This window comes from Cygnus olor, chromosome 4, assembly GCF_009769625.2.
Source record: "Cygnus olor isolate bCygOlo1 chromosome 4, bCygOlo1.pri.v2, whole genome shotgun sequence".
Taxonomy (NCBI): Eukaryota; Metazoa; Chordata; class Aves; order Anseriformes; family Anatidae; genus Cygnus; species Cygnus olor.
In genome coordinates, this window is record NC_049172.1 from 36596078 (window position 1) to 36622941 (window position 26864).

Consider the following 26864-nt stretch of genomic DNA (forward strand, 5'->3'; position numbering starts at 1 on the left):
AAAAAGACACTTTTGGAAAAATGTTTCATTTTCTATCTGAGTATGCTGTGTTAGTACAAGATATCTCTCATAGGATTACAAAGAAATCTTTTTGTTGTTTGCTCTTGGACCATTTCAGCTTGACTTTGTGTGTATTTTTGAAAGTATTAAAGGAAATAAGTACAAGCTATGTAGCAATGCAAAATAATGAAAAAGGCCAAGTAAAGATATGGCTGTATGTGGGACTTAGTCTGTTTATTTCACACAATCAACACCAAGTTTTCCTTGGATACAGATAGGAAATTGATTTCTAGTTCACAGGGGTAAATCTTAATGTGCAGTACTTTGGCCTTTTCAAACAGAAGTTTGAAGTTCCAAGTTCTTATCATTTTAGAGGTGGAGTTGAACAAATCGTAAACCATAAAGAGAACATTTTTCTCAACTTCTTAGGTTTGATTTTTTTTTTAAACAGGGTTGAGGGGTGTTATTTATTTATATAGAATATGTTAGTAATATGCCTCTGGAAACATGAAGGCTGATGTTAAAATTCTAATATACTAATACCAGTCCTCTGAAGGGATTGCTAGAAACTAACTTATCAGTGCAATGTTAGTCAAAGTTTCACCAACCTACTAATTTTCTGTCCCAAGAGAAGGTTAGCTGTTGGTCATGTTAAATTACAAAGCTTGTACAATGCTAAAATTGCAAGGTGGACATCATTTTCTCTTTAACTGTTTTTTTTTTAACAGAGCATAATATGTTCTTTTAGGCTGTATTCAAACAAACTCAAAAAACTACTAACTCAAAACCAAAAGCACTCTATGCGTAGGTGGGGAAATACATGGAGACAGAAAATTTGTTAACCTGGGCAACAGGCAAGAAGTTAAGCACTACTGGAGTTTGACATCATGTCCTTTGTAGACAGAGGAGTAGAAGAAGACATTTAAGGAAGATTTCTAAGGAATGCAATCAGGTAGCTGTGTGGGTATCTTGAGGAGACTTCTCTTAGTTGTGAGTGGTGCTGCGTGGGAAAACTTAAGTATAAAATTTGAATGGGAGATGAAGGCTGAATCAGAAGACAAAGGTAAAAGTTAGCATTTTACTAGAGGAAAAAGAGGTGAGTAGTTCTCTAGAGAGCTTGCAATGCTCTTGAAAATGAAAATAGTTTATTCTTGATGCCATAAAAAAAGGAAAAGTGATTTTAAGGGAAGAGTAACACAACCTATGTAGTAACATACAAAAACAGCAAAGTCAGTAATGACAAAAGGTGTGATGCTTCACATTTTTCCGAAATTTGAAAAAAAGGAGCGTGCAGTAACCAAGGTTGTGAGAGCTCGTGTAGGGTGGGGAAAGACAGACTATATATTACAAATGTCCTGAAGAAAGAGTTGACAAGATTTAGAAATAGTCTGCATCTGGGGAGGGAAGGAGTCAGTAGAAAGCAGAGGAGTCAGTTTGAAAAGATGTCAGCTGGGTTGCAAGTGGAGTGACAGGAAGAGTGGTAACATTTTTCTCCGTGGTGATTCTACATTGTCCCCAAAGAAAAGAAAGCCATAAATGAAAAATTAATGAATTATCTTTCAAGTAAACCAAGTTGGTTTATTCCATGCAGAAACATTTTATGCTTGTGGTTACAGGTGTTAACATTAGTCTTTGTTCAAAATATTGCTCAACTTGACTGTGTGCTTGTCTTTGAGACTGGAAACGCTGCACATGGTTTTTGTTAAAAGGTGTTTTAGTGGGAGAAATAACATAAGAATAGAAATTTTGTGATAAATTGTTACAAGATGGTACTTAATTAGATGTAAACATCTACTTTCAATAAAGCACAGTTGATACTGTGCCTGTTTTAAAAGAAATGCTCTTGTGTGACAGTGCAGCAATGGCTCTTGAGGGAAGTAGCTGAGTCATTTCCTTTTTTGGCCCTTTAAAATATTTGATTACTTTCCATGTGATATAACAGTACATTTGGAATCTTCTGATTTGCATCCCCTTGTGTCTGCCTGAATTTCTCATTTACCTATCCATGCCCCTCTTTTTTTGTTTTCCACCATTTTCTACTGTCTTCCTTTTCTTCGTTTCAACGTTATTTTAAAGATGAGGCACAGAAACTTGGTCCTAACTGCCTAAGGGACACTCCTGTCCTTACATTCATATCCATCAGAGTATAAGTAGCAGGAGACTTTTTTTAACCTATGTGAAACTTGACAGTTGTAGAAATTTTGGTCTCAGGAAAAAAGGTACTTTTGCATATAGCAATAGTCAGTTTGTGGATAACTGTAATGGCATCCTGATGCAGTCTGGGTTTTCTGTGAGGAGCAGGTTAATGGGGACTTGGACGATGTGTTCCCAGCAGACTAAATTGCTGCAAGAAACCCCAGAACACTTGCATTACCCAGCTGCAGCACTGTAGTGTGACCAGTGATGTCTGTGTGCTGCAGCAAGCTTAAACACAGGCAGCTGAAGTGAGCTAGCTTGTGGTTTGCGGTTCTGTGAAGCTTAATGGAGAAATCACTGTTCAACAGCAGGGAAAGAGTTTTCTCGTTAGTTTCAGGCACGAGAAAACAAAATAACTAACAGTTCAGGAGCAGCATAGGGCTGAGAAGGTCTGGAGGATTAATCAGTTTGACTATAGCAAATACTCTCAGACCAGAGTACTCCAGTGGCAGAAATTAGTCCTTCAGGAGGTTTTTCTCCTGACGCTTACCTCTATTCCATCTTGTGTGGCTTCAATATCATCTAGCTCTGGTAGAAATTACTGCTACTGCTGTTGCTCAGGTATATTAAGGGATTTAGGAGTTGTACTCTTCTGATTTGGAATTCTCACAGAGAACCCTTGCATTTATTCAGGATTTGTGAAGAGAATCAGAACTTGTGCTTTACTGAATGATTGTATGTAAACGAATTACTTTGTCCATATGTTTTGGGAAGACTTATCAATGGTTGTTTACCTCATTCCCAAATATTAGTTCCAAAGCACATGGGAGATTAGCAGCTGTACATTTGGCAAAATTTAATACATTCAACACTAGAAAAAAAAATCAAATTCTTTATACAAAGAAAGCATTCTGAAGGATGATTTGACTTTATGTTTTAGACTTTTCATCATTTTACTGTGATTTTGTAGGTTTGGAGATACCACTTTGCAAGAAAACATTAACCAGGAAAACCTAGAACTTCTAAAAGAATATTACAACCTGTTTACAGAAAAAATGCCTCCTGATTGTGAGTATAAGATAATACAATATCCAAATGGCTTTTAAAAGGTTTAATAGATGAAAGATTATAAGAAAGTAGTATTAGCGCAATGTTAATGTGCTGTGTTTAGATGTAGGCCTCTATCCCATAATTTGTTCCATCAAGTTAAGCACTTTGGGCCTGTTCACATCCCTGTTGATGTCAGCAGTGATTGCAGGCCCAAGGCCATAGCGAAAACAACAGAAAGGTTGAAATGCAGTAATGATGAACCAAACAGCTCTCTTAAATTATTAATACGATACACTCTTTAATAATTCAAGTGGAGGACACTCCATACTTACTATATTTGTACATAAGTACTCGGTGGGAATTTTCATCAGTTTCACTCATTGCCTCTACTCTTCTTCCCGAGTATGTGTTAAGGTATGGCAGACTGCTTCCATCTGTATCTACAGATTTCTCGGTAATGAGCCACATCATAATGTCACTGATATTAATAGCATGGTTCTATTAGAATGGGTCCTACATTCAAATTTTATAGAAATGTGGCATCATAAACATAGTGTTCTGTTACTATGCTGAAAAGAAACACTGCAAGGACCATTTGTATCAATATAACCCTGTTAAAGCAGTCTTAATGCCTAAATTATATTCCTAAAACTTACAAATTGTGCAGGCTGACTTTAAATAGCTTGGATTTAGGTCTCTGCCTGTTCCACTTGGGTAACTATGTTTGAACCTAAAGAACCTGTTGTCCTACAGGACGAGTTTGTAATTCCTCATGGTGAATACTGCTGCTTAAAATCCTATGCAAAGCTTGTGCCCTCTTACAGAATAGCTTCTGTTGTGTTTTTTTTGCTAATTATCCATTAAATGTATGTACTTGTAGTTTTATCTGATGTGCTACTCTATATACATATGCGCTTGTCTTTTATATCGGCAAAAATTTTCATTTTTTAATGATTCTGGCAGAAGTGAAAGCTTTTTTCCTAAGGGGTAAGCAGTATGACCATCAGTCCGCTCACATCTCTAATATTTTGAAAATTTTTACAGAAAATCTCATACAATAAGCTAGCAATTAGTTTAGGTGAATCCTGCCAAGAAAGCTTCCTGAAAAACTAACCATCTGGAATTAGGTGTAAGGTAGATCTGTGACTTCATAAGCGGATCTGATTACATAAAAGTAAAATTTGCATGCATATAGTATTTGCTCCTTTTCAATGACAGGAACTAACCTTGTACTGCCTTCTAGAAGGATTATTAGTGTGCTGCACAGTCTTCCTGGACTTCTTCCAGACTGTACAGACTTGCAGGAACCATGCTTGTCTAACTGATCATGTCTATTCTGGTTATTATTCCCTTCTTGCATTTTCTCTACCTCTGAGAACTGAGTCTGGTTTTTGTCCAAATTTTTACATAACATGAAGTACCTTCTGGTTCCACTGCACTTCCTGGTTGCTCTGTGCCATTATATGGTATCACTCTTTTGGCTTGGAGGAATGTGTTTTAAACCAGCTCTCTCACCTACACTATCCCCATACCTCTTTTCAGTGATTTTTTTTTTCTTTTTTTGGGGTAGGGGTGTTTTTTAAGAAGCAGGGTGAAGGGCTGGGGGGGAGTAGAGGGGCAGGAACACACATTCTCCAAGGTGTTCTGCCACAGGACTTTAGTTCCTCCCCCTTAGGAAGATAAACCTCCATCCAAGCTAGCAGCAGCCCTGATTTTGTAGCCATGTGAGAGCCATTCAGTATTGATGGCTCCTTGATGGCTTTGTCACACCTTTCCAGATAGTTTCCTATAGTGCCAAATCTGTGCTACAAAATAAATGCGGGACCCATGTCACAAAGCTGTTAGCTACAAATAGAGCTCATGAACCCAGACAGAATTTGAAGACTGGCAGCCCTGTTGGCCAGGCTGTTGCATCCACCATTCTTAGGCAGCCTCGCTTCATATATTCCATTTCAAAGAATTAAGCTTTGCACTCCTGTAAAGGCATTGACATCCTTGGTATTAGTTTTTCTCTCACCCCAGTAGTTTCCATTGTCTGTTCTAGTCTTCTCTCTATTCCTAATTGTTGCAAGTTTTTAGTAGCATAAACCTGCATATGTCAAACATCAACTTTCTACTTAATTTTAGATGAACATGCACTCTGTCAGTCTCCTGTTCCTTAGCCTTTTTAATTCTCTCCTAATAGGAAATTCTGAAAACAATAAATAATGATGTGCCCCAAGAAAAATTCCTGTCAAAAATGCCAACTAAATATAATTGTTTAGGCACCAAAATAGCACACTTCTATTGAATAGTTAATGATAGTAAGAATACAGAAATATGATTTTTGTTTAGTAGCACATATGTAATTGAAACGATGCCTTAGTACTCAATTGAGCAGCTGAGAGCATAAAACGAGATAAAGCTGTGTCACAACTGGTACTCGGTATTGCTAGTTTGATACCTAACACCCACAGCAACATCACTGTTTGAAGGTGGTATCCTATGTGAGAAGAGAGATGCATACAAGGTTTTGAAATCCTGCAAGCAAATAAAGGTTTTCTTCCTTAGCATCGTAATGCACATAGTAGTGCGTGTATATTTCAACACACAGTCTATGAGTCTGTTTCATACTTCTAGGCTTCTCCACTTTATAATCTATGAGAATGATTTGACAGTTTAATACTGCTTTGTGATACAAAGAATTTAAGCTATCAGTCACATCCAGTCAAGATGCAACTCATTTGACAATATTGTAAATTAGGATAATCTTGCTTTATTTGTGGTGAAGTCATCTCTCTGAGATGATGAATTTTCTGCTGTGAATCAAAGGAAAACTACTTTGAGGCAACAAAATGTTTACCTAGAGATGTAGTCTCATAATCTGGAAGCATCTTTTTAGCGTACTCTTTGTATGCTGTATGTTTTCAAGGAACAGATGCAGGGTAAGTATAATAGTCTAGGAGGTTCTGATGTATTTTTATATGTTCTGCATCATCTAATTCTATGGTCAGGAATCGTAATGTTCAGATCAAACAATCATCAGTAAAATTATTACAAAGCTGGTTTTAATGTATCTTTCCTGTATGGTGTTTTTGTTTGAGTTTTGGTGCTGTTTCTTTTTTCAGTGTGGGCAGTATATATAGCACACCTTAAACATTTTTAGAATAGTTTTTTTCAATTACTTCTCACTATAAATTATGAAAAAGAAAAACCATGGGATTCATTAGAGATGAAAGTTAAAAGCCTGTTGATAGAAGAGAGATCATTCCAGCTATGACCAGATTGGGAGAGTGGATTTTGACCTGAATTATAGTAGTTGCATCATTTTTACTCCCTGAAATTGCATATAAATCATAGGGGTTTTGTTTTGCTTTTTTCCCTTAGGTGGAACATCCTGCTTTTTCTTGAGTGGGGGAAGTCAATGTATTTGCAGAAAAAGACTGATTTAATAGATTTGGTTTAATTTTGTTTCAATTGATTCTAAGACTTATTTTGGTGATACTATTACTGATTTTTTTTTTCTATTTCCCTAACATAAAAAGAAATCATTTAGAAAAACAGTTTTTGGTTGTTTTCAAAACTACTAAAGATAAAGGTAACACCTAAAACAAAACCCTTCTATATAATACACAACACAGAAGAGCGAATTAAATTGTTTACTCTTGAATTCCCTATAGGTGTGTATGATTAACAAAACATCATCCTGTTTGGCACAACTAGGGAAAGTAGGTAAAACTTCATGTTTTAGGTAAACCTTGAAATTACTTTGTACTTCAAAATGAAATTCTAATTTCGTTGCAGACTGAGCAATATCATTTGTTAGATTTATGAGGGTGTTAAGTCCTGTTTAACCCCTGTAAATGTAGGTCATATTAGGAACTAAAGCATCATTTTAAAATAAAAATGAGATGTATCCTTTTGAAAACAAAAGCAAAATATTTTCACCTCAAAATAAATAAATAAATTTTTAAAAAACATCAAAGCTGCTCTAAATACACTCAGTTACTTCTCTATCCATTTCCAATGAATGTCTGTAATAGTTGACGAACAGGGCTATAACAAAGATTTGAATGTTTTCACCTTCCATTTTTAAGATGAAAGTTGAAGATATTTTAATTTACCAATGTGAAGCCCTCAGGGAGGATAACCCCATACTTAGAAGTAAGATTTGTTTGTTCTCTAAATATTTCGCCAGTGCTTTCCATCCTGCATTCCCAAATGAGGCTGTAAATTATATACCTCTTCTTTAATAAGGACATCCTTCAGTCAGCACAGCACTATCATCAACCTTACCATGATGATCAACCCTACCATTCTTTTTCTTTAGGCCTCCCGCATTTTCAAGAACAAAATGATTTAAAGGGATTACTAGAAAATCTTCATCAAAATATCCAGGCCAAGAGGAGAAAGAATGTAGAAATTATGTGGCTGGCTGCGACGGTAAGATCTTTTGTTTCAAATACATTCACATGATGTATTAATTTTCACATGCTTTCTGATGTAGTAAATGCAATCAATTTCAAGGATTTGATTGGAAAACTTAATTATTCAAGTAGGTATGCTGAAATAGTGCTCTAACCCTTCTGTTTTGTTGGCTTCTCATCCCACTCCTGAATATCCCTCTTCTTCCTACATTTACTGGTAGACCTAGCCAGAATTGGAACAGGGAGGTGGTCTTGGTCACCGGGTCCCCATCATAGAATCATTTAGGTTGGAAAAGACCTTTAAGTTCATCAAGTCCAACCATTAACCTAGCACTGCCAAGTCTACCACTAAACCATGTCCCTAAGCACTGCATCTACACATCTTTTGAGTACTCCAGAGATGGGTGACTCAACTACTTCTCTGGGCAGCCTGTTCCAATGCTTCACAACCCCAGGGCCTTTTCTTCAGAGATCCATTCATCTCCTGTATGGGCAAGCGGAATCTCTTCCCTGGATGATTGTGCATAGCTGTAAATATATCACCTCATATGAGCTATACAGTATTCAGTTACAGTATCTAACTTTTTTTTGTGTAAAATCATGTTTTTAATAACCAAGGTTTATATTATTTAATAAACATTGCTTTTATTCTTTAGTGTCAGAAAGCCCTGAGGTATGATGCAGGATATGGTTCTTAAATATATATCAATAAAACTGCTTTATCATTAGATTCCCCTCCCTCCTCGATTCTGTGATTTTGCACATGTATGTTAAAAACAAACAAACAAACCCAAACAGATACATATAAAGACCTCAGGCTTTTCAGGAGTCTGAAATTTAAATAGGTAATTGTTTTAGATTTAGAAAAGTACCCTTGATGGCTCTGCCCATTTGTACAAGCAGAGTCTTTAGCCTTTGGTGTCCACTGAAAGTGAAAAGTAAGACCATGTGATTTGGGGAACTTTCAAATGCATGTATCCTTCAAGGGAAGTAAATATTTGATGCAAAGTGTCATTTATTATATTATTATATTCCGTAATATTTTGTATGATTTTTCATTAACAATAGGAATATGACAATATTAATTATGTCTATATCAATAACACTGGTATAATTTTTTATATAGCTAATAAAATTTTTCTTTGGGTTAATCAATATTATCACATGCTATTGTAGCATAAATCCATTGTGCATAAAAATGTAAGCTGTTTTTTTTTCAGTGTCTGTTCTGCAATTACTGTGAAATGTTGCTTTGCAAAGAAGTAAAAGATAAATAGTCCGGGATAATATAAACTGAGCTACAAAGCATATGATAGAATTTATTTAATCTTTGTATATAGAAAGTTGTCTTCTATGATCTATTCAGGATTTCCTGAAAGTAATTTTATGGGTGAAAAACGTTCTTTGGACATAAGTGCTTCAAGTTTTTCCTTCCCTGTATTGTATTTCTCTTACATTACTTTACATAACTTTCTGAAAAGGGTATTTCTGGACCCGCTGATATACACACTGTTACACTATATTACATTTATACATGGGAAAGTCAGATTTCCAGCTGTAAGGGTACCACTGTTATAGTATATGAGATGTGAGTTTCTACATGGATATGGATATGTATCTGCACCTGCATGTAGTCTGGTGAGAACACATCTGCATTTAAAAAAAAAAACAGCAAAAAGCTTTTGCCAGTTGATACCGCAAACATTTCTTATCCAAAATATAATGGGACAGATTTAAATGTATATTTATATTTCGTAAGCTAGACCCCTTTTCTTGTCTTATATCAGGAGAAATCAGCGTATTGATTTATCCTTGTTTTAGTTTTCATTGTTTTACATTCTTTTATCATCCCCTTCTTAAATTTAATCACAGATAATAATTTAAATCTGTGTTCATGTGGAACATGAATAAAAATATTTAATAATAAAGCTTATTAATGAAAAACAGACATTTCCTACATCCCCAATATGATGAAGTGAGCACAAGTGAGGATAAAAATCAAGCTGGACACATACCAATAGCTGTGTGTTCTGATATTATGATATTACCATAGATTGTTGTATTGTACCTTATTAGATTACTTGAGCATCTGATCACTGTTTGCCCATTTTAATTATTTATTTTAACTGCTGCTGCTTAGTGAACAGAATTATTCTGAGGGCTTATCTGTGCTGGACTATCATGTTGACCTAGATTTCTCTTTAAATCAGAAGCTAAGGATTTTTTTATCTGCTTATTTAATTTAATGGATTGTTTTCTGCTTAATCCACTATAAATGATTGAGCCATTTGGATTCAATTTATATGCAAAATAAGACCTCCAGATTGTGGTTATGGCCATTTGCATGTTGTGCCTAGAGTGTTTCTCAGTTCAAAACCAACTCCAGCACTTCAATCGGGTGTTGTCAGCCCGGATTTGGGGTTTAGTCTCCCCTCCTTGCACCAGAGGCTGTCACCCATCCAGAATGATTACCTGGTTTTTGCGTAGGGCTTGTTTGATTCAAGTAGCCGTGGTGACTCATGGACTTCAAAAGACATGAGTGTAAAGAGAATTAATGTCTTCAACTAAGCTGTTAACTCTTTACACAGCATTATCAGCTCTACTTGACACTTTCTTAAAAAAATTAAAATAAAAAAGTCTTATAGTACATTATTTAAATTGCAATACAAATTCCCAATTTTTTTAAGCAAATATGTTTTACAGTTTTGAATTGTAGAAGAAAACGCAGATTCTCCTTTACTAGCATGTACTTCTTTGGGTTCAAAGTTCGGTTCAGTTAATTTCCTGGACTTAACTTCTGAGATGTTACTCATCCTCACAAAGACCTTAAAAGGCTGCACGTATTGTCTAGGCCATTTATTTTAAGAGGAATTTCTGGGAATGCCGTTAATGGATTTTTTTTTACAAGTGCTTATTTGCTGAAGTAATGTTATGAAGATCACGCTCCAATTCTATCCTGAAAGATCCTAAGTCAGTGCTCCATGCGTGGCCTAGCTGAAATGTTTCCTCAGGCTGAGGTGTGAACACTGTAATTTGTAACCTTGCCTTATTCTTGTAACTGTTTACTTTTGGTACTGTCCAGGGACAGAAGCAAGCAAAGCTTGGTTGAGAGGGTATTACCTTTTCTTAAGACAAATCATATCAGGGGAAAAATAGACCCATAATTGGGCACATCAGCTCTCTGTCATTTTTTTCTAGTAAACTCCTGTTTGAACCCGATGTATATCCTAATGGGCTGGTACAACAACCAGTTGCTTCTTAAAGTGAGGAAGTATCCTTCAAATATGTCATAGTTCCCTTATCTCTTAGAATTTTGTCAGTGTCAGGTGAAAGCAAGCACTCCATGGCAGTCATTCATGTTAAGTTTTAATTGTTCTGGGTCACACACTGAACAGTTTAGCTGTTGAAATTAAGGACTAGTTTTAATTTCAGTATAAAGATGGATTTGTCTGCATCCATACCCTCATGAGGAATTAGTTCTCTGTGTTCTCAAGTCTGAGTTAAAAAAAAAAGCCTTGTCAAAGTTTTTCTTTATTTTCTTTCAATGTTCATTAGGTGTTGAGACAATTAAGCTTTAATTGAATAGTGTGGTTGTCACAGAAAGCGAGAAAAAATTCAAGCAACTTTTTCTTTTATAGTCTAGACTAACATAAGCGCTTTATATTTCAAGTTCAGGAAATTGGATGCAGTGGTTTGGTAACCTGTAAATAAGTGTAGATGTTTTAGTAACTTGCTTAACCGTGATAAGAGCTAGGAATAGTAGGTGGTTGTTGCTGTGTACATGGGGACAGGATTGAGACTAGATTGCTTCTCTGGCTTGGAGAACCAGGCCATCCTCCGTGAACTGTGTTTTGTATCCGAACCAGACCACTTGGGTGCTGGACGTCTCTCCTGCTTTGTACAGAACCTGTTCCTCATCAGTCCAAATATAAAACATGGTGCACGTGTCGCAGTGCTGTCTTAATTGACTTTTGGTGATAAAACAGGAGGCAAGGCTTTCTATTGAAACAAAAGAAGACAAAAGATGATAACTCCACAGTTTGTTATGAAGAAATTTTTGTGTGGTACCTATGCATAAAGTTCAAGCACGTGTTTGAGGGATCGAGCGTTATGTGTGCTACAGTAAATATCAAGGGAGCAAAAACAATACATAGACGGCAACTGTAGTGCAAGGTTGCGTGCAGCTCTCTCCTCAAACCAATAAGGCTTTCTTTTTCCTCAGTGGGCAGGTTATTTTCACGCTTGTCCTCCTAATGGAGACCGTTAAGATCTGTTTTTAAGATGTTTAATTTGGACAAATTGGAAATGGGCTATCGATCAGTAGCTATCATCTTTTGGTCCTTTTTTTTTTTAAGTGTTATGGCTATAAAATTTATAAAACAAAAGAGAAATTTACAGTCCCTTTCAGTGCAACATTTTCACCTTTTTGTGCCACTGTGTCAGGCCAGCATGTCCATAGTCCTTAGAATATGAAAATCCGGAAGGCAGCACTAATAAATAATTTAACTATAATGACAGTTAAATCATATGTAAGCGGACACATGATTCAGGATTGAGTTACCACCTTTTCATACCAGTTTTCTTCTTGAGAAATATCGTTTTTTGTATTAGTTGTCTGTGCTTGTAGAATTGTGGGATCTTGACAGTCTGCAGGTGTGTAGAGAACCTGAGGAGTGAGAAGAGCAATCCTTTGACATCTGCTTGTGTTTCAGATTTGCCGCAAGCTGAATGGTGTCCGTTTCACCTGTTGCAAAAGTGCCAAAGACCGGACATCCATGTCAGTGACACTGGAGCAGTGCTCCATCTTGAGGGACGAGCATCAGCTTCACAAAGATTTCTTTATTCGGGCGCTGGATTGCATGAGAAGGTATGTGGAGATTATTTCACATCCCTTGCGTTTTGAGCTGAGCCAGGAACTACTCTGCAGAGCTGGCTGAAGGTAGTTGCAAGTGTGTGATAGGCCCCAGTCCTGGTTTAGCAGAGAATCAACCAGCAGTGTGCCAGCTACTGATTCACTTCTGCATGCAAGGTCTTTTGTTTTAACACTAATGAACAGTTTCTGAGATTTATACGTGAAACCCTATGAAGTGCCACTCCACTGACTGTAGAATTTGACCAAGGTAAATAGCCATCATTTAACGATTTCTTAGACTTTCACAAAGCTTAAAATTTTAACAACGTTCTGTAACTCTATATAAAAAGTTATTTTCTGTTTTTTAGAATATTTTTGAAATGTTTGTATGCTCATTAAAACATTCACATAAAATTTAGACAACAATGGGGAAGCTGAATTAGCTTTTGTTACAGATGGCAATTCTCATTAGGTCATGTTATTAAAAATAAAAGCAAGTTTGGATTCATTCTAAATTGCTACTATTATTTGATAAAAATCTTTACTGTGCTAAAAAATATGTTTCATTCTAAATTACAACTATGCAGAAACTAAGGCTGATACAGTCAGGACTGTGTAATTAGAAGATGTAAAGATTTTTGGTTATGTGAGCCTTCGAATAGAAAAACAACTGAGCAAATGAGTTTTTATCATAAAATAAATCCAGGTGCTATATTCTCTAAAGAAACTGTTTCATTATCGGCATTAATGAATGCTGCATTATATATTATATAAGAGTTCAAGAAATTTATCCACAAGATTCAAGTAATATATAACAAAAGTCTCTACAAGGCTAACAGAAAATATTCTGGTCAGCCTGCAAAGAAGTAATTGAATTATTTCTTGCACTTCTGTGAAATACATAATGTGATTGTGAGTTGGATTTGTAAAGATCGTATCTAAGTACCAATCATGTTTAATGTCTGTAATTGATAGTTCTTGACCTTAATATTTGGCATTATCAGATTAATCTTTAGGTTTACACATACAGAATCCTTTTGACTCTTAACGAAGATAGGTATTCTAAAGAAAAAAAATGTAATTTTTGCAATGAGTAATTGAGCAGAAGACTGAGATGGTTTCGAAGTGTAGTTGGTTTGCAAGCTGCTAGTGCAGTGTGATGTATTAAACTGAAGTATCATTTTGTATGTATCATTAGCTTGCATAAATCCCTTAGTCTCTGCAGTATTTCAGTGAGTGAATGACTTCTGTGTGCCGCCTTTCATAACTACAAGTTTTATCATTAATGAAAAATTTCTTAGTTTTCTGTGTTGAGTTCCATTTTTGTTGGCATTTCAAATATGTTTTTTTCTTTTATGTCTCCAATAAATACAACAGTGTGTAAGTTACAGTAAATTACCAGATAGAAGCAAACTAATTATATGAAATACTTTATTATGTAGAATAGCACTGGAAAAATTCCACAGATATAAACCTGATTAAAAAATAAATAAAAAAGACCCTGACGTATTCCGGTACCTAAAGGGGGACTACAAGAAGCAGGAGAGGGACTTTGTAGTGATTGTAGTGGTAGGACAAGGGATAATGGTTTTGAACTAAGAAAGAGTAGTTTTAGATTAGATATTAGGGAGAAATCGTTTACTCAGAGGGTGGTGAGGCACTGGAAGAGGCTGCCCAGAGAAGCTGTGGATGCCCCATCCCTGGAGGTGTTCAAGGCCAGGCTGGATGGGGCTTTGGGCAACCTGGTCTGGTGGGAGGTGTCCCTGCCCATGGCAGGAGGTTGGAACTGGATGGGCTTTAGGGTCCCTTCCAACCCAAACCATTCTGTGATTTGATGATATATGCAAATTAACTTGTTAGTACAGAAGCATAGTAGGTTTTTGCAGACTAAAATGTTAGGGACTTTACATGCTTTTTTATCACACAACTGATTTGAAAGCCGAGATGATTAACACATTAGTTATATTTGCAGGTAAGAATAAATTGGAGTCTCAGAAGAATGGTGAAAAGTCCAGAAAATCTGGAGAAACTTAAAAAGTAAATGAAAAGATATGAGTCTGAAGCAACGTCACAAAAACGTTTATTTTGGGGTTCTGCTCTAGTTTTAGGCAGATAAAAGCTTTATCCTGTTAATAACCTGCAAATGAATTTAAAACAGCCTTGAACTGAAGTAGCTGCAGTGTTGAATGAAAGTCAATAATTTTGACTTGGGTGGTAGGCTTGTCTGGGATTTAAAGGAAGGGCCTTGCAAGTAGCGGCGGTGGCGCAAAAATTTATCCCGCACCATCAGGAAACCAAATAAGCAAATCCTTTGCCTATTCTAGTTTCTGTCCGTATTGTACTGTGCACATAACCATAGGTTAAAAAAAATGTTCAGAACAGAAGACTGAAAATGTCAGGTGGGGATACGCAATATTTAACTCCATTGTATTACCATTGAGAGTTGGTTGGACAGTTTTAAGGAGCTGTCTTTGGGCTTTTTAAAATTATTTTTTAGAAATGTTTAAGGAATGCAGTAGTTACTGTATCTTCAGGAGGGCTCTTTGTGCCTTCCCGCTGCTCATCTGTGGCTGGAGGTGCTTATGGAGCAGCCCTTGAAGTGCCACAGGCTTTCCTTTCTGTTTCTCCCTCTCTACCACTGACTAGAGAGTGCAGCGAGGACCCTCCAGCTGTGCTCTCTTGTTGCAGGTAAAGGAAGGTGAGTGGCAGGGAAAAGCAATTTGAGAGAGCAAACTGGGAAGGAAAGAACAGTCAGGCAACAAGGAGGAAAAAGGCCGTAATTTCCACAGGAAGAGATATAATGGCATTTCAGCTAAATCTCCTGTATTTTATTTGAGGGAAGTTTGGCAGCTATGATTCTGAGGTGTGTGTGAATAAGGTCAATGGATTTGTTTGTTACTTGTTGTAATGCTTGCCTTTTTAACCTTTCTTTTGTTTGATTACCATTGCAGACTCTTATTTAAAACTTTTTTTTCTAAGCTTTTCATTGACTATTTGTAGAAGCTTTTAGGATGATTTTTCACATCTAAAAGAATGCATTTTGTTTTAAGAGGAGATGGAGAAAAACTGTGGTCACCTTTTAGTTTCTAATGTATGCAGTTTTCCCCTGATGAATCTCCTCTAGATCACTTTGTTCAACTCTGTCAATCAACTTCCTTTATGCTGATTGCTGCAAATCACTTTTAAGCCTTTCAAAAGAACAAGTAGACAAGAAAAAATCAATTTTAACATCCAGAATCCTAACAGACTGGATTGATCTTTGAAAGGCTTCTTTCAAGAATTAACAGTAGGAGATAGAGAGTACTGTGAAACAAAGTGAGTTGTAAAAGCAAATGGAGATTCAAAAGCAGCCTTTATTGGAAATGCCATAATTTTGAGGTATGAAAATTATAAAGGTGCCTGTGTAACTGTAAAGCTTTTCTTTTTTCCTGCCAGTGCTGGGCACAGCTTTGGGGGCTGTTGTAAAAGGGGAAGCCTGTGCTGCTGGTTTTGTGCATTCTTGCCATCAGGAGAAGTTTGGTGATGCTGGACTCATGTGCTGCTGCTTTTTGGCTTTGCTGTTGTCCCTGTAAGCCTGTGAATTTTGAGTAAACCAGAAGCAATTTAAGATATTTCAGTTTGTTTGTTTTCACACCCGTTGTATGATGCTGTTTAGGAAAATACTGCCAGTACCTCTTATTTAGTGAACGAATTCATTAGCACAGTTAATGTCTTGTACTGATAAACTGTATGGAGTTTATTGCTTTTTAAGAAAGGAAAAAAAAAAAAGGTGCAAAAATCGTTCCAATAGTTGTCCCTTTAGCTTATGAAAAATGTGAAATGATGCTAGGAATTCAGGCTTTATCACTTACAATATCTGAAATATGGTTTTGTCTTCTGGGTGCATCTGTAACCGTTATGATGCTGCAGTTACAGTGTGAGTAAAAACAGAAGCAGCTATTCCATAGTGGTACATGCTACAGTTTCCTTTGTGTATGTTTGTGACTTTCATTGATCTTAGTGACATTCATAGCACGGAATGAGGGAGATCAATATATGTTATTCCTTCTTTATCAAATGCTTGCAATTCATGTCATACTGAAATCATATTTTTAATGTTGCTGCCACTTATAATCATCATTTTTTGCAGTCAATATTTTGTTTTTCCATTCACCAATGTACAAATATTTCCTGTCATTTAATGTCAACTGTATTCCAGAAGACAGCAGAGACAAAACAGATGGACCAGAGTTCACTGCAGTATCTGTCACACAATTCTACTTTTCTTCCTTAGAGCTGGCTACTGCTTAAGGAGCCTTGGACCCTGGTAGGCAGCACGTTACAAAGCAGTTTCATAAAACTCTTTATTTTCTTTTCCAAACCTATTGAATGTTAATGTCTTGGTGACAGGGTCTGTGCTGAAGTCCTTGGGTAGTAAATAAGCTCAGAATCTTCTGGGTTTTTGAGCGCATTTCCAATAATGCCTCAAAAGTAAAACCACGCAAATGATGTGACAAATCCCCTGTGTACGGTGAAGTCTCCAAGCTTTCATCCATCCCTGTCATAATTCTTAGCAGGGCACGATACCTGTCAGGCATTGAATACAAAATTTGACTCAACGTAGGACACACTGTTTTCATCTAAAATGCCAGCCAAGGATATTTCAGATTATTTCAGATAAATTGCCAATCAAAAATCTGATTGAAGTGCAAATACAAAGAATGAATGGTCTGGGCCACGAGGTATGGGCTTTTGATGGCCTAGTTATGAAGCAAATTGCTCCTTTTTAAACAGGTGTTCGAGGGCATCTTTTCTTAAAGATCATATTAAAGATGTGTGAGTTGAGAAGGAGGGATAGCTGTAACAGCTTCCACATGAGCTGGGTGGAAGCCATAGGTCCAAGCTGAGAGACCTTTGCTATGCAAGGGTGTATGCCAAACAGCATCATGACTCCTGTGGTCTAGGAAGCAGGAGCAAAGTGACAGGATGAGAGGCTGGGATCCACATGCAGACCTTCCTTGACCTTTCTCCCAGCCTTTCCCCAGCCCCTGTGAGCTTGTAGCAGGAGATGCAGTGTGTGAGTGGTTATGCAGAAGAAGAAGCATGTGTTCTCCTCTAACCTTTTCGTTCCGTAGCCCATCAGGCCTTCTCCAACATTTTTTTTTTCCTGAGAATCTTGTCTTAGTATAAACAAAACTTTTAAGGGAGAGCCTAGCTTCCAAAGTAGATTTTTTCCATCAGTCTACGGTTCTTGAGAAAGGCAACATTTTTATTTTGAGGTACAAACTTTAGATGGAAAAATTTACATTACCTAAAGTATTGAAAAGGGCCTGGCATTAAGTAACAGGAAGGTCCAATTTTTGATGCATTGAATCAACCATCAAATTTTTTTCTAAAACCAAATTACTATTTGTTTTCCACAGCAAGTGTGTGCATTGCATCTGACAGAGGAAAGAAAATAAAATAGAAAGAAGTAGGCAACAAGATGTAAAAAAGAATCAATGCCATCGGCACCGTGTTGTACCCCTCTAGAATGAATGTCTAGTTCTGAACATCCTGCTGGAAAGAGAAAGAGAGTTACAGACAACCATTACAGAGTGTCAAGCAGTAGCTTGAGCAGGCCTTATTAATTCTAAGGCTTTATAATACAAGTACTTAATTTCAGAAATTTAATCTTTATGGTGTTTAAAAAAAAAAAATCTATTTTTTTAAGACTTGAGAGGGAAAATAGCAAAGGGGAAAAAAAAAAAAGGAAAGGAAACCCAAATACTACAAAAGCCTCATGAAAGTTTTCAGTGAAGTTCAGACTTCTACATGGGAAAATTAAGTAAAATTAGTGGTTGCTTTATAATGTAGTCTCACACATTTTGTTTATATTTCATATATTGGGTCCAGATGTTCAAGTCCACGTTCTGCAGGGGAATATTCTCTAGCTAACTACAGAAGTTTCATTTCTCCTGTAGTTGATTTTTCTGGCTTCTTACAAGCACTAATTTCAGCCTCTCTGATCAACACCCCAGTCAGAGTCCTGAGAACCCTCTTGTGAGGCTTTTCTCATGTTCCTTCCTCATTTTCACCAGACTATTGCTGAAGTATTTCCCTCTGGTTGCTCCTTCTTCCTCTGCACGTGTGGCTATCTTTGTCTTTCTCCTCCTCTTCAGAGCTCGGACACTGGCTGCAGTAACAACTATTGGGAGGGCAGCAGAGACAGTCCCCCTGCCTCACTGCCTTTGCTTCATGTTGCAGCAGTCACCATCTGCCAGGGAGAAGAACAGCAAGGAAAAGCCTTGTCTGACCCCTTGACTTGGCAAGCATTTAGCATAGATTGAATCCTCAAAATATGTACCTGCTGAATTTTAACAAGTCCTTGTTAGGAAGAGGTGATTTGAGATTCTTGCCAGAGCAGGCTCTTACAATAGTTAGATCTCTCATACCTTTATTACCTTTGTGCAGAATACCAAATCCCGCTCCAGTAATCATATCAAGGAGGGGGGGGAAAAAAACACTATTTTTTTCTTCTTTACATGACATTGTAAGCTCGAATTTTCACCTTTCAAAATGAATTAACAATTGGAAGTGTAACATTAATGGAAAGCATTGTGTAACGGGAATTATAGATGCCCTTCCCCTGGAACCTGTAATTATATTCTAATATTGAGCTAATCACAGGGGAGGGAGTGAGTGTTCAAGGGACAACAGTAAAAACCTTTGCCAGTCTTTGCCAGGAATATTTAAAGATGTGACCTAGGCTACCTCACTGAAGCACTTAAATTTTCAGTAGGTAGAAGTATATGCTTAATTTTCCTGTCAGACCATGGAGGGAAGGTAATACCAAAAGCAATGCATATTGTCTCTAAATTTTGACACCAGAGTCAGGTGGGTAAGCTGTTGAAATGCACCTGCTTCTCCTTCATTGCTAACATAGGGAAGGTGGGTCCTTCAGGAAGACTCAGGGACCAGAAGGTAAAACTACTGAGTAGCAAAACATGTGCATATATTAATTGCAGTGTATTACACCAAAAAAATATAAATAAAACAACCTCCTTTTCCATTGAAAAAGAAAATGTTTGGCTATATTTGTTTTTTAGCTTTGTGGCAGCAAGAAAGAAGGTTTGATTTTTCTATGATTTTTTTTTTAATTGAAGGGAGTCCTTGGCCCTTGGCTGAGCATGTGTGTATGATGACACCTTTCTTCAAAGGAGAACCAGATTTAATGGAATTCCAATCAAAAACTACTCTGAGTTGTTCTGCTCTAATTTGTACTTTTTTTCCTCACTGAAACATTGACATAGTAATGTTCTCTTACCTAGCCCATATTAGTGTTTACCATATCTTGACCCAAATGAGTGTGGGGGATTGAGCTATGCCTTAGTATTTTAATTATTCAGCACAAAGAGTGAAAAAGGTGCATAATTAATTACCAGGTACACATTATGCTCACTCTTTTTTTTTAATTAAAAAAAATAGTCAAAAAAGCCTTTTCCAATAACTTTGCTTTCTCATTTAGTACTGTACTTGAGTGCTTATGCTGTTCCTTATTCAGAACCTCAATGAAGGACTCCCTTACCTGAAATCAGAAAACAGATGCATTTTACTCACCAGAGTTAGTAATACTACTTTTTTTTTTCCTATTATATTTCATGTCTGTTAACATTTTCTGAGGAATTGTGTAGGAGAAGTCCTGCATGCATATTTATTACCTGTTAAATCTCCATGAGCCGCAGCTGAATTACCCTGGCTTTGACCATATACAGCTAAAGCTCTGAGGAAAAGCAGCACTGCCAAAACTAAAATTCAGATAAGAAAGGAGCAGGAAATGAGGAGAATAAGTGGGTAGTAATAGCATACAATAGCTAGTTAAAATTATCATGGATTCAATCTCTTCAAGAATTTATCTGTCTCTGAAACTGTATTATTCTCAGAATAATATAATATTGGCACGGAGAGCTGGTATCCTTCCTGCAGTCCCGGCCAGTATGGGCTGTGGAGAAGTTGGAGGGGATGCAGAAAAGAGCAGCAACTAGCTGCTGTTCTGGATAGGGTGTTTTGTAAAAGACGACTGCGTTTCATCAGGGCAAAGATGATGCAGTGTCAGGCTACAGCTGTAGTTGGCTTATGCGGAAAGCAGGTAGCAGGTCTATTTTTACTCTTGTTTTAGGCTCCTTAATCCCATCATCCAACTTAGTTTCTTCTTTAGGAATACTCCCCGCTCAATCAATCATCTTCTTCTTCTCATCCACAATCCCTGTTCCAGTTTTCTTCCATGCTTTTTTTTTTCCTTTTGGTCTGCTGCACTGCCAAATCACTCGGCAGCTGACTCCTTTTAGCGGTGGTTTCTGCTGTCCTGGGACTTAGCGATGCTGTAGTGGTATTGTGACTCTAAACATACCTGATGCCAAGATCACTGGCATGGCTGTGCTCCCAGCACCCTGGGAAGGTGCCAAAGCCGAGTTCCTACCCGTGCAAGGCCCTGGGATCCCAGGCCAGAGTTAGCTGAGGGTAAAGCCCCATTAACTGGGAAGGTCAGAGGGTGGGAAGAAAGTCGCTTTTCCCTGCAACAGGGATGAAATATTTAGGGTGTAGGACCCAGCATGCTAATTAGATCACTGTTAGGGAGGCAGGAGGGAGATTCCACCCATCTGTGGTGCTCCAAGGCTTCAGTTATCCTTATCAAAAAGATTCCATAGTATTGTGATACGAGTGGCGTTGCAATTCTTTTTTGAATCAGTTATTTGTAGTCTTTCTCTTTTTTGAAGAAAATAGCACATCTGGTGGTAATTTGATAACTCTTGAATTATTGCATCTGTAATTTTTAAGTAAATACTGTTATCAACAGGGCTGAATCAAGCATGCTGCACTGATACGGTTAGCTCCGTGAAGGAGTAGGAGGTCAGATTTGGATCTCTTGTTGGGGGGAGAGGGGGAAGAAGGGTAGTTTTCTTTATTCTTTCATGGTCTGTAGGCTTTTTTTAGGAAACAGGTGTTTGAGGCCCAACTGAAGCCTTTTCACAGTCAGGCGTTTATAAGGAATCTCTTCTTTCTGCTCTTCTCATTGATTGTATGGGTTTTCAGATTTATAAGCAGCTTCAAACTCGTGCTACAGACTCTCTGCATGACAGTGTCTCTGTATCTTGGCTGTGTATTTCTTAACACTGGTGAGAATGTAGTCATCTTTGAGGTTTCTTATCCCTCATCTGACTTCTGCTGACCTCAGTCAATGTGCCCAAAGGCTGCTGGGATCCTTCCCCTCACACGAACCACTAGCATGTGACCTTTGTTTCTGTAGCAAGAGAGGCTAAAAAGGCAGCAGCTAATTAGCAGCAACAGAACAGTGACCTTGCACCTTGTTTTAAAAATATAAAAAAATCTCATCAGTCACAAGCCCTCTCCACACAACAGTCAGCACTGTCAGATATGAAGAACTTGTTTAGATTCTTCAAAAAATGGGTTAAGGAGCAATGTGGTCACATATTTTATAAGATAGATCTTGGCTTAGGACCATCTGATTACCAGTTTGTGTTTTTGAGTAAACTGGTAGGTCCAATGGAAATGTATCATTCTTGTCAAAATAATGTTTTGTTTCATATGCGTTTTGCGAAAATCACTGCTCTAAAGTTGTCAATTTTTATTTAAATCCATTTATAACTCATAAGTAATTGTTGACAGTGGAGCTTCTACAGAATGCAAAGTAATCCAGCAACAGAAAGGGTTGCTGAACAGCTTCCAATAAAATGCCTTGTCTTGTTGTGATAAGCAGAAGATGGGAATGTCCGCAATAAGTGGTTGAGCAAATTTTTTCATAACACGTTTCAGCCAGGAAATAAAAAACAGTGCTTTTAGCCTGGTGGTGGTTATTGTTGCTGTTTGCTTAGTTTAACCAAAACTCACACAATCTGTTTTCTAAGTTTATTTTATGTAATAAAATGGCAGTTGCATTGAATGCCTCAAGAAAACTAACAAAAAGGGCTAAGCTGGCACTATGTCAGAAGCATTACTGGCTGGTTTCAAAATGACTAAAGTAGTGTTTAAAAGATGAACATTTACAATAATAATTCAACAATCCATGGATAGACTTGAATTCTAGAAGTCTCTGTTTTGATAACACTGACTCTAACAGTTCTGAACACTTATTCGTGGGGTCTTTCTAAATCTTTGACATGTTCAGTGTTTGCTGTTTCACCTTTTCTTGTCATCAATGTGCACTTAAGATTATGTTCTTTCCTACTTTCACGTTGCTACTTCTTTGTGTTGCTAGATATTTCAAAGATCTCATTTCTCTCATTTAAGAGCTTATAACCAGAAAGATGTGAGATTGTTTCCTGAAGGAAGAGAGACACTTTCTAATACTTTATTCTTATCAGTTTGTATTGTATTCTCAATTTTCCCACCAATGTAGCAATTGCTAATGTGGCAAGTTTCATACATACTAACTGCCTTTCATTTAACAATCACTGGTTAAATGTAACAGGAATAGGCCAAGAGCTTAGGTGTGAGCAGATGTGAAGACACTTCTTTCTGTCAAACATTCTTGACTTGAAAAGTTTCTAGAAAAAGAAAAAAGAGAAAAGTTTCTAATTGACCAGCAAAAGGTGAGATAAAGAAATGCACCGGTATCTTTCTGTGGGAAGATGATGGAGTAGAGATGTCAAATCATCTACTTGTGACCACACAGCCCTTTCCTTTGTTGGACATTTGATTTGGATCTACTTTTTATTAAACACAGACTCTTCTCATTGTCTCCCTTATTTAAAACAGAAGTTGTGTTGCTGCCCCAAACATGCAATAGAAATGCTTATAAGGTTCATTGCTTTACTGACATTCACTGCTGTGCGCGTTAATAACTTTTTGCATTCCCTTTTGTGTTTCGTGTTCACGCGGCAGTCCTGCATGTGGCGGTGCTGGTGCTGCCAAATCGTGCTGTGTACTGCCCGAGTGTTGGTGCTGGTCTTTCCTCAGCACCACACTGAAGAATGTCCTGTCTGTCTTTCTTACTCTGCTGCTGCTGCCTAGGGGAGAAACTTGCTCCCTGTCCTCTTTCTCTGTAAACATTTGCTGCTACAGTGGCATTATCAGCAAATTTATAGACAATTGCTTTAAATATAGTTTGACATTTCTGTTATGCAGACTAGTATAGCTGGCCATGTAGATGCTACTTGAATTCATTCCTGAAGTGAACTTGCATATCTAAGACTTCTACTACTCTTTTCCCTCTTGCGCAGTGGAAATAGCCAAGAGGTGCTGCCTAGTTAGATGGGTATTCATTTTTATTCCTGTAGGATTGTTTTCCCAGTTAACCTGCCATGCTGCACTCTGTAAGGTACCGTCTTGCATTTTAATTGCAAGTTGATGTTTCTTGAAGGAAAAATTGTTATTTCATGAAGCCTCTAGGGTGGATATGTCTTTGTGCTTCATGCTTTCTTTGCTTTATAGATAAATTAGAGTATCTCTGTAACAAAAGCCATTAATTGTCAGGCTGGCCATAACATGTGTAATCTGGTAGATTGAAAACCTGTGAGATTTTTCTCGTTGAAAAGGATTGAAATCACCTTTTCGTGGTGCTTAACAAGGTAACATTGCATACAGCAGAGTTTTGCTTCTGAAGTACAGTGGTCTGTATGGTATAGCACATAACACGCAGACATAAATACTCCAAGAAAATGTAGGAAGTGGTGCATTTTGTCACATGTTGCTGCTTTCCTAGGTGACTTAATGAATTTTCAAATATGGCTTACAAACTTTTAAAATATTAGTACAAGACAAGAAACAGTTTTTAGAGAACTTTTTTTCCTGTTTCGCTGTTTTCTGATTGTTTTGCGTGCTTTGACTGGCCGTTAGAAGTTAGATAAAAGACTTCAGACATTCAAGTTCTGTGTCGCCCCACAGCTTTACTGTCTTCAGATGCAGATGCTTGTTTGTAGATGAAGATTTGACTGAGGTAGAATTACTGGGAAAATTCAGCCACTTGTTACTATAATGTGATACAGCTATTGTTCTTGGTGTTTCAGGAAGGATAACGAAACCTCAGTGCATGAGCACTTTTCAAATCAGACAGTTTTTCCTCACTTTCAGACAACAGCTATTCACTGGTAAGAGGATGCTGAGCAAACACATAGCACAGCAGTCCATAAAAGTATTTGTAGTATAAGCTGATTTTTTTGAATTTATTTTGCACAGTGGTATCTGAAATTCTGTTTTCAGTCCTGAAGGCAATCATTCTTCCTGCTGTCAGAAAGAATCATCCTTTGTGCAGCACAACAGGGATAACAAAACTCATTTCAGTCTCAATTTAAGTTTAATTCTAAGGTAAAACTTGCAATGAGGTGGTAATGAACTTGAACTCACAGTTTTGATTCTCTCCTTCATGCTTATAATAGTGCTCAGACACAGTACAGGTATCTCCAAGACCTGGGCATATTCTGAGACTGCCTCTTAAGCAGATGAAAAACTGTCATTTTCTTCTTTGCCTGCTGTTGCAGTTAATATAACAAAAGCATTTTTAATTTGGTTGTGTATCTTAGGATTGAATCAAACCAACCCAAATACGTACTTAGACGAAGAAAAGATAAGCATTGTGACTAACACGATGTGATAATTCTAGGAAATAACAAGTTAGTAAGACAGAGACTGATTATTTGAAGCAGAGAATGATTAAACCAGTTAAAAGCATTTGCAAAGCAAAACTCATGAAAGTGTTTCACAAGTGCAGCTGCACAGCCCGATGGGTGCTGTGGTGATAACTGCTACCATCTCCTTCAAATTCAAAGAATTTGGACGTGTGTCTTTTCTGAAATACTGCCTTGTGCCACACGCATCTCATATACTTTCTGACACGTCTTTCCCCTGAAATAGAACTGGGATGGCTCTAGCAGAGTCAACACCAACAAATATTGTCTAGGGCCATCAGGGCGAGGTCTCTGGTGGGCCCATCTGTCCCCCCTCTCCAAGTGGCTGTATCAACAGCACGTAAGGGAGTGCAGGTTTGTGATGCTGTGCTCAGTTCGCTTGGGCCAGCCTGTTCTCCACAAACAATCTGTGTAATTAGTTAAATTAATAAGCATCCTCTCTTGATGAATTTGGCTTTTTTAGGCACAGATACAGTAACAACCCTTCCCAAATGTGGCTTTCTGTTGTGTGCACTTCACTGCATGACAAGACAGCCAGATGGAATAACGACACGCTGGCTCAGCACAAGTCAAAAGACCTTTTCCCAGACAGGATCAAAACCGGGTATTACAGTGGGCTGCTTTATGCAAATGCTACCACTTTGTTCCTATTGCATTACAAAATATATTAAGCATCCAATTTCCTCTGTAAATGAAGCAGTGCATTACCTCAATAGCCATTTTTGAAACAATCTGCAACTTAAAACACAGATGCTAAAACTAATGGAACTAAATGAACCCCCTCTGAATTGTATCCTCGAATAGAGCAGTGTTTTAGTAGTTTTTTTATTATAAAGTTCATTAAATGAAATACATGTTGCAATGGAGAGAAAAAGTCAAATGATCTTTTATGGAAAAAATAAAAACTTTAAACTTGCTATCCATACTCCATTGGCTATGGAATGCTAAAATAGAAATAAAAAGATATTTAGTCTTGTTGCAGAACTTAATGTTCTGTACCACATTGTAACGTAGCCCAAAACAGATAATTGCTTCGTCATAAATCTTTTTTTTTTCCTTTATTCACATTACAGAAAAAATCAAGACTGTCCTTTAAAAATAGTCTGTAGTCAAGCAAGCTTGAAAGCTTATGCTGTTAGGCATCGTGTTTGACAGTATTTATGGTGTGGAAAAGAACCACACAAACCTCAGATTCCATTTTGTAAACGATGTAGTGGTAGCCCCATGTATGAGCTGCAGATTTTAAAGCTTTGTAAGGGTGGGGAATGGCTAAGTTGGCAATTAGCTGTTGGAGAAGTCTTTTACAAAGCTTTTTGAACTCCGTGTAAACACTCATAATCAAGCTGTTTTTATCGTAAAACTACAGGTGTCTTTCATATGAATATCTGGATTAAGAATTTGTGTTCCTAGTACACATCTTGGAGGACAGGTAACTACCTAATATAGGGGCGCTGAATCATCCTGGGGATGCTCTCTATGCTTACAGGAAGCCTGGGCTGTGAAGTTTGGCACCCGGATGCTTGACACTGCAGGTCAGGGAGCATATGGCACGTTGCCTTTTAAAGGACTCAGCTTGGTGCATGTTGTAGTTATCCTCCAAAGCAACTGAAGGTAAAATAAAATGAGGAGGGCAAAACTTAGCACGGGAGAGATTTTTCTGGCATCAGCACACTACCCAATGTGGTTTAAATCTCCATTTAGCACTAGACACCAATGCATTTATCATAGGCTCAGCAAACACAAGAAAGTTATTAAAAAAAAAAAAAAAAAAGGTGAAAAGTGCACCACTAAATAGCTGATTAACCTGCACCCACTGCT

General features: G+C 37.4%; 1 protein-coding gene and 1 long non-coding RNA gene across 11 annotated transcripts in view; one reads left to right on the forward strand and one right to left on the reverse strand.

The window, feature by feature from the left end:
• Window positions 1-26864, forward strand: part of INPP4B (inositol polyphosphate-4-phosphatase type II B) — a 347812-nt gene that overhangs the window by 253270 nt on the left and 67678 nt on the right. For all 10 annotated transcript variants that reach the window (XR_005819226.1, XM_040554780.1, XM_040554781.1 and 7 more), the window contains 3 exons: window positions 3107-3204; window positions 7496-7608; window positions 12305-12459. Coding sequence is in view for 9 of the 10 variants with exons in the window: in XM_040554780.1 (XP_040410714.1) it covers window positions 3107-3204; window positions 7496-7608; window positions 12305-12459 (366 nt within the window). In the remaining variant the exon portion in view is untranslated. The remainder of the gene's footprint in view (window positions 1-3106; window positions 3205-7495; window positions 7609-12304; window positions 12460-26864) is intronic.
• LOC121069082 overlaps window positions 13983-26864 on the reverse strand; it is a 40490-nt gene continuing 27608 nt past the window's right edge. Inside the window, exons 5-7 of the long non-coding RNA XR_005819236.1 lie at window positions 20124-20210; window positions 17948-18772; window positions 13983-17010 (exon numbers count right to left, since the gene is read on the reverse strand). This is a non-coding gene — a long non-coding RNA (uncharacterized LOC121069082). The remainder of the gene's footprint in view (window positions 17011-17947; window positions 18773-20123; window positions 20211-26864) is intronic.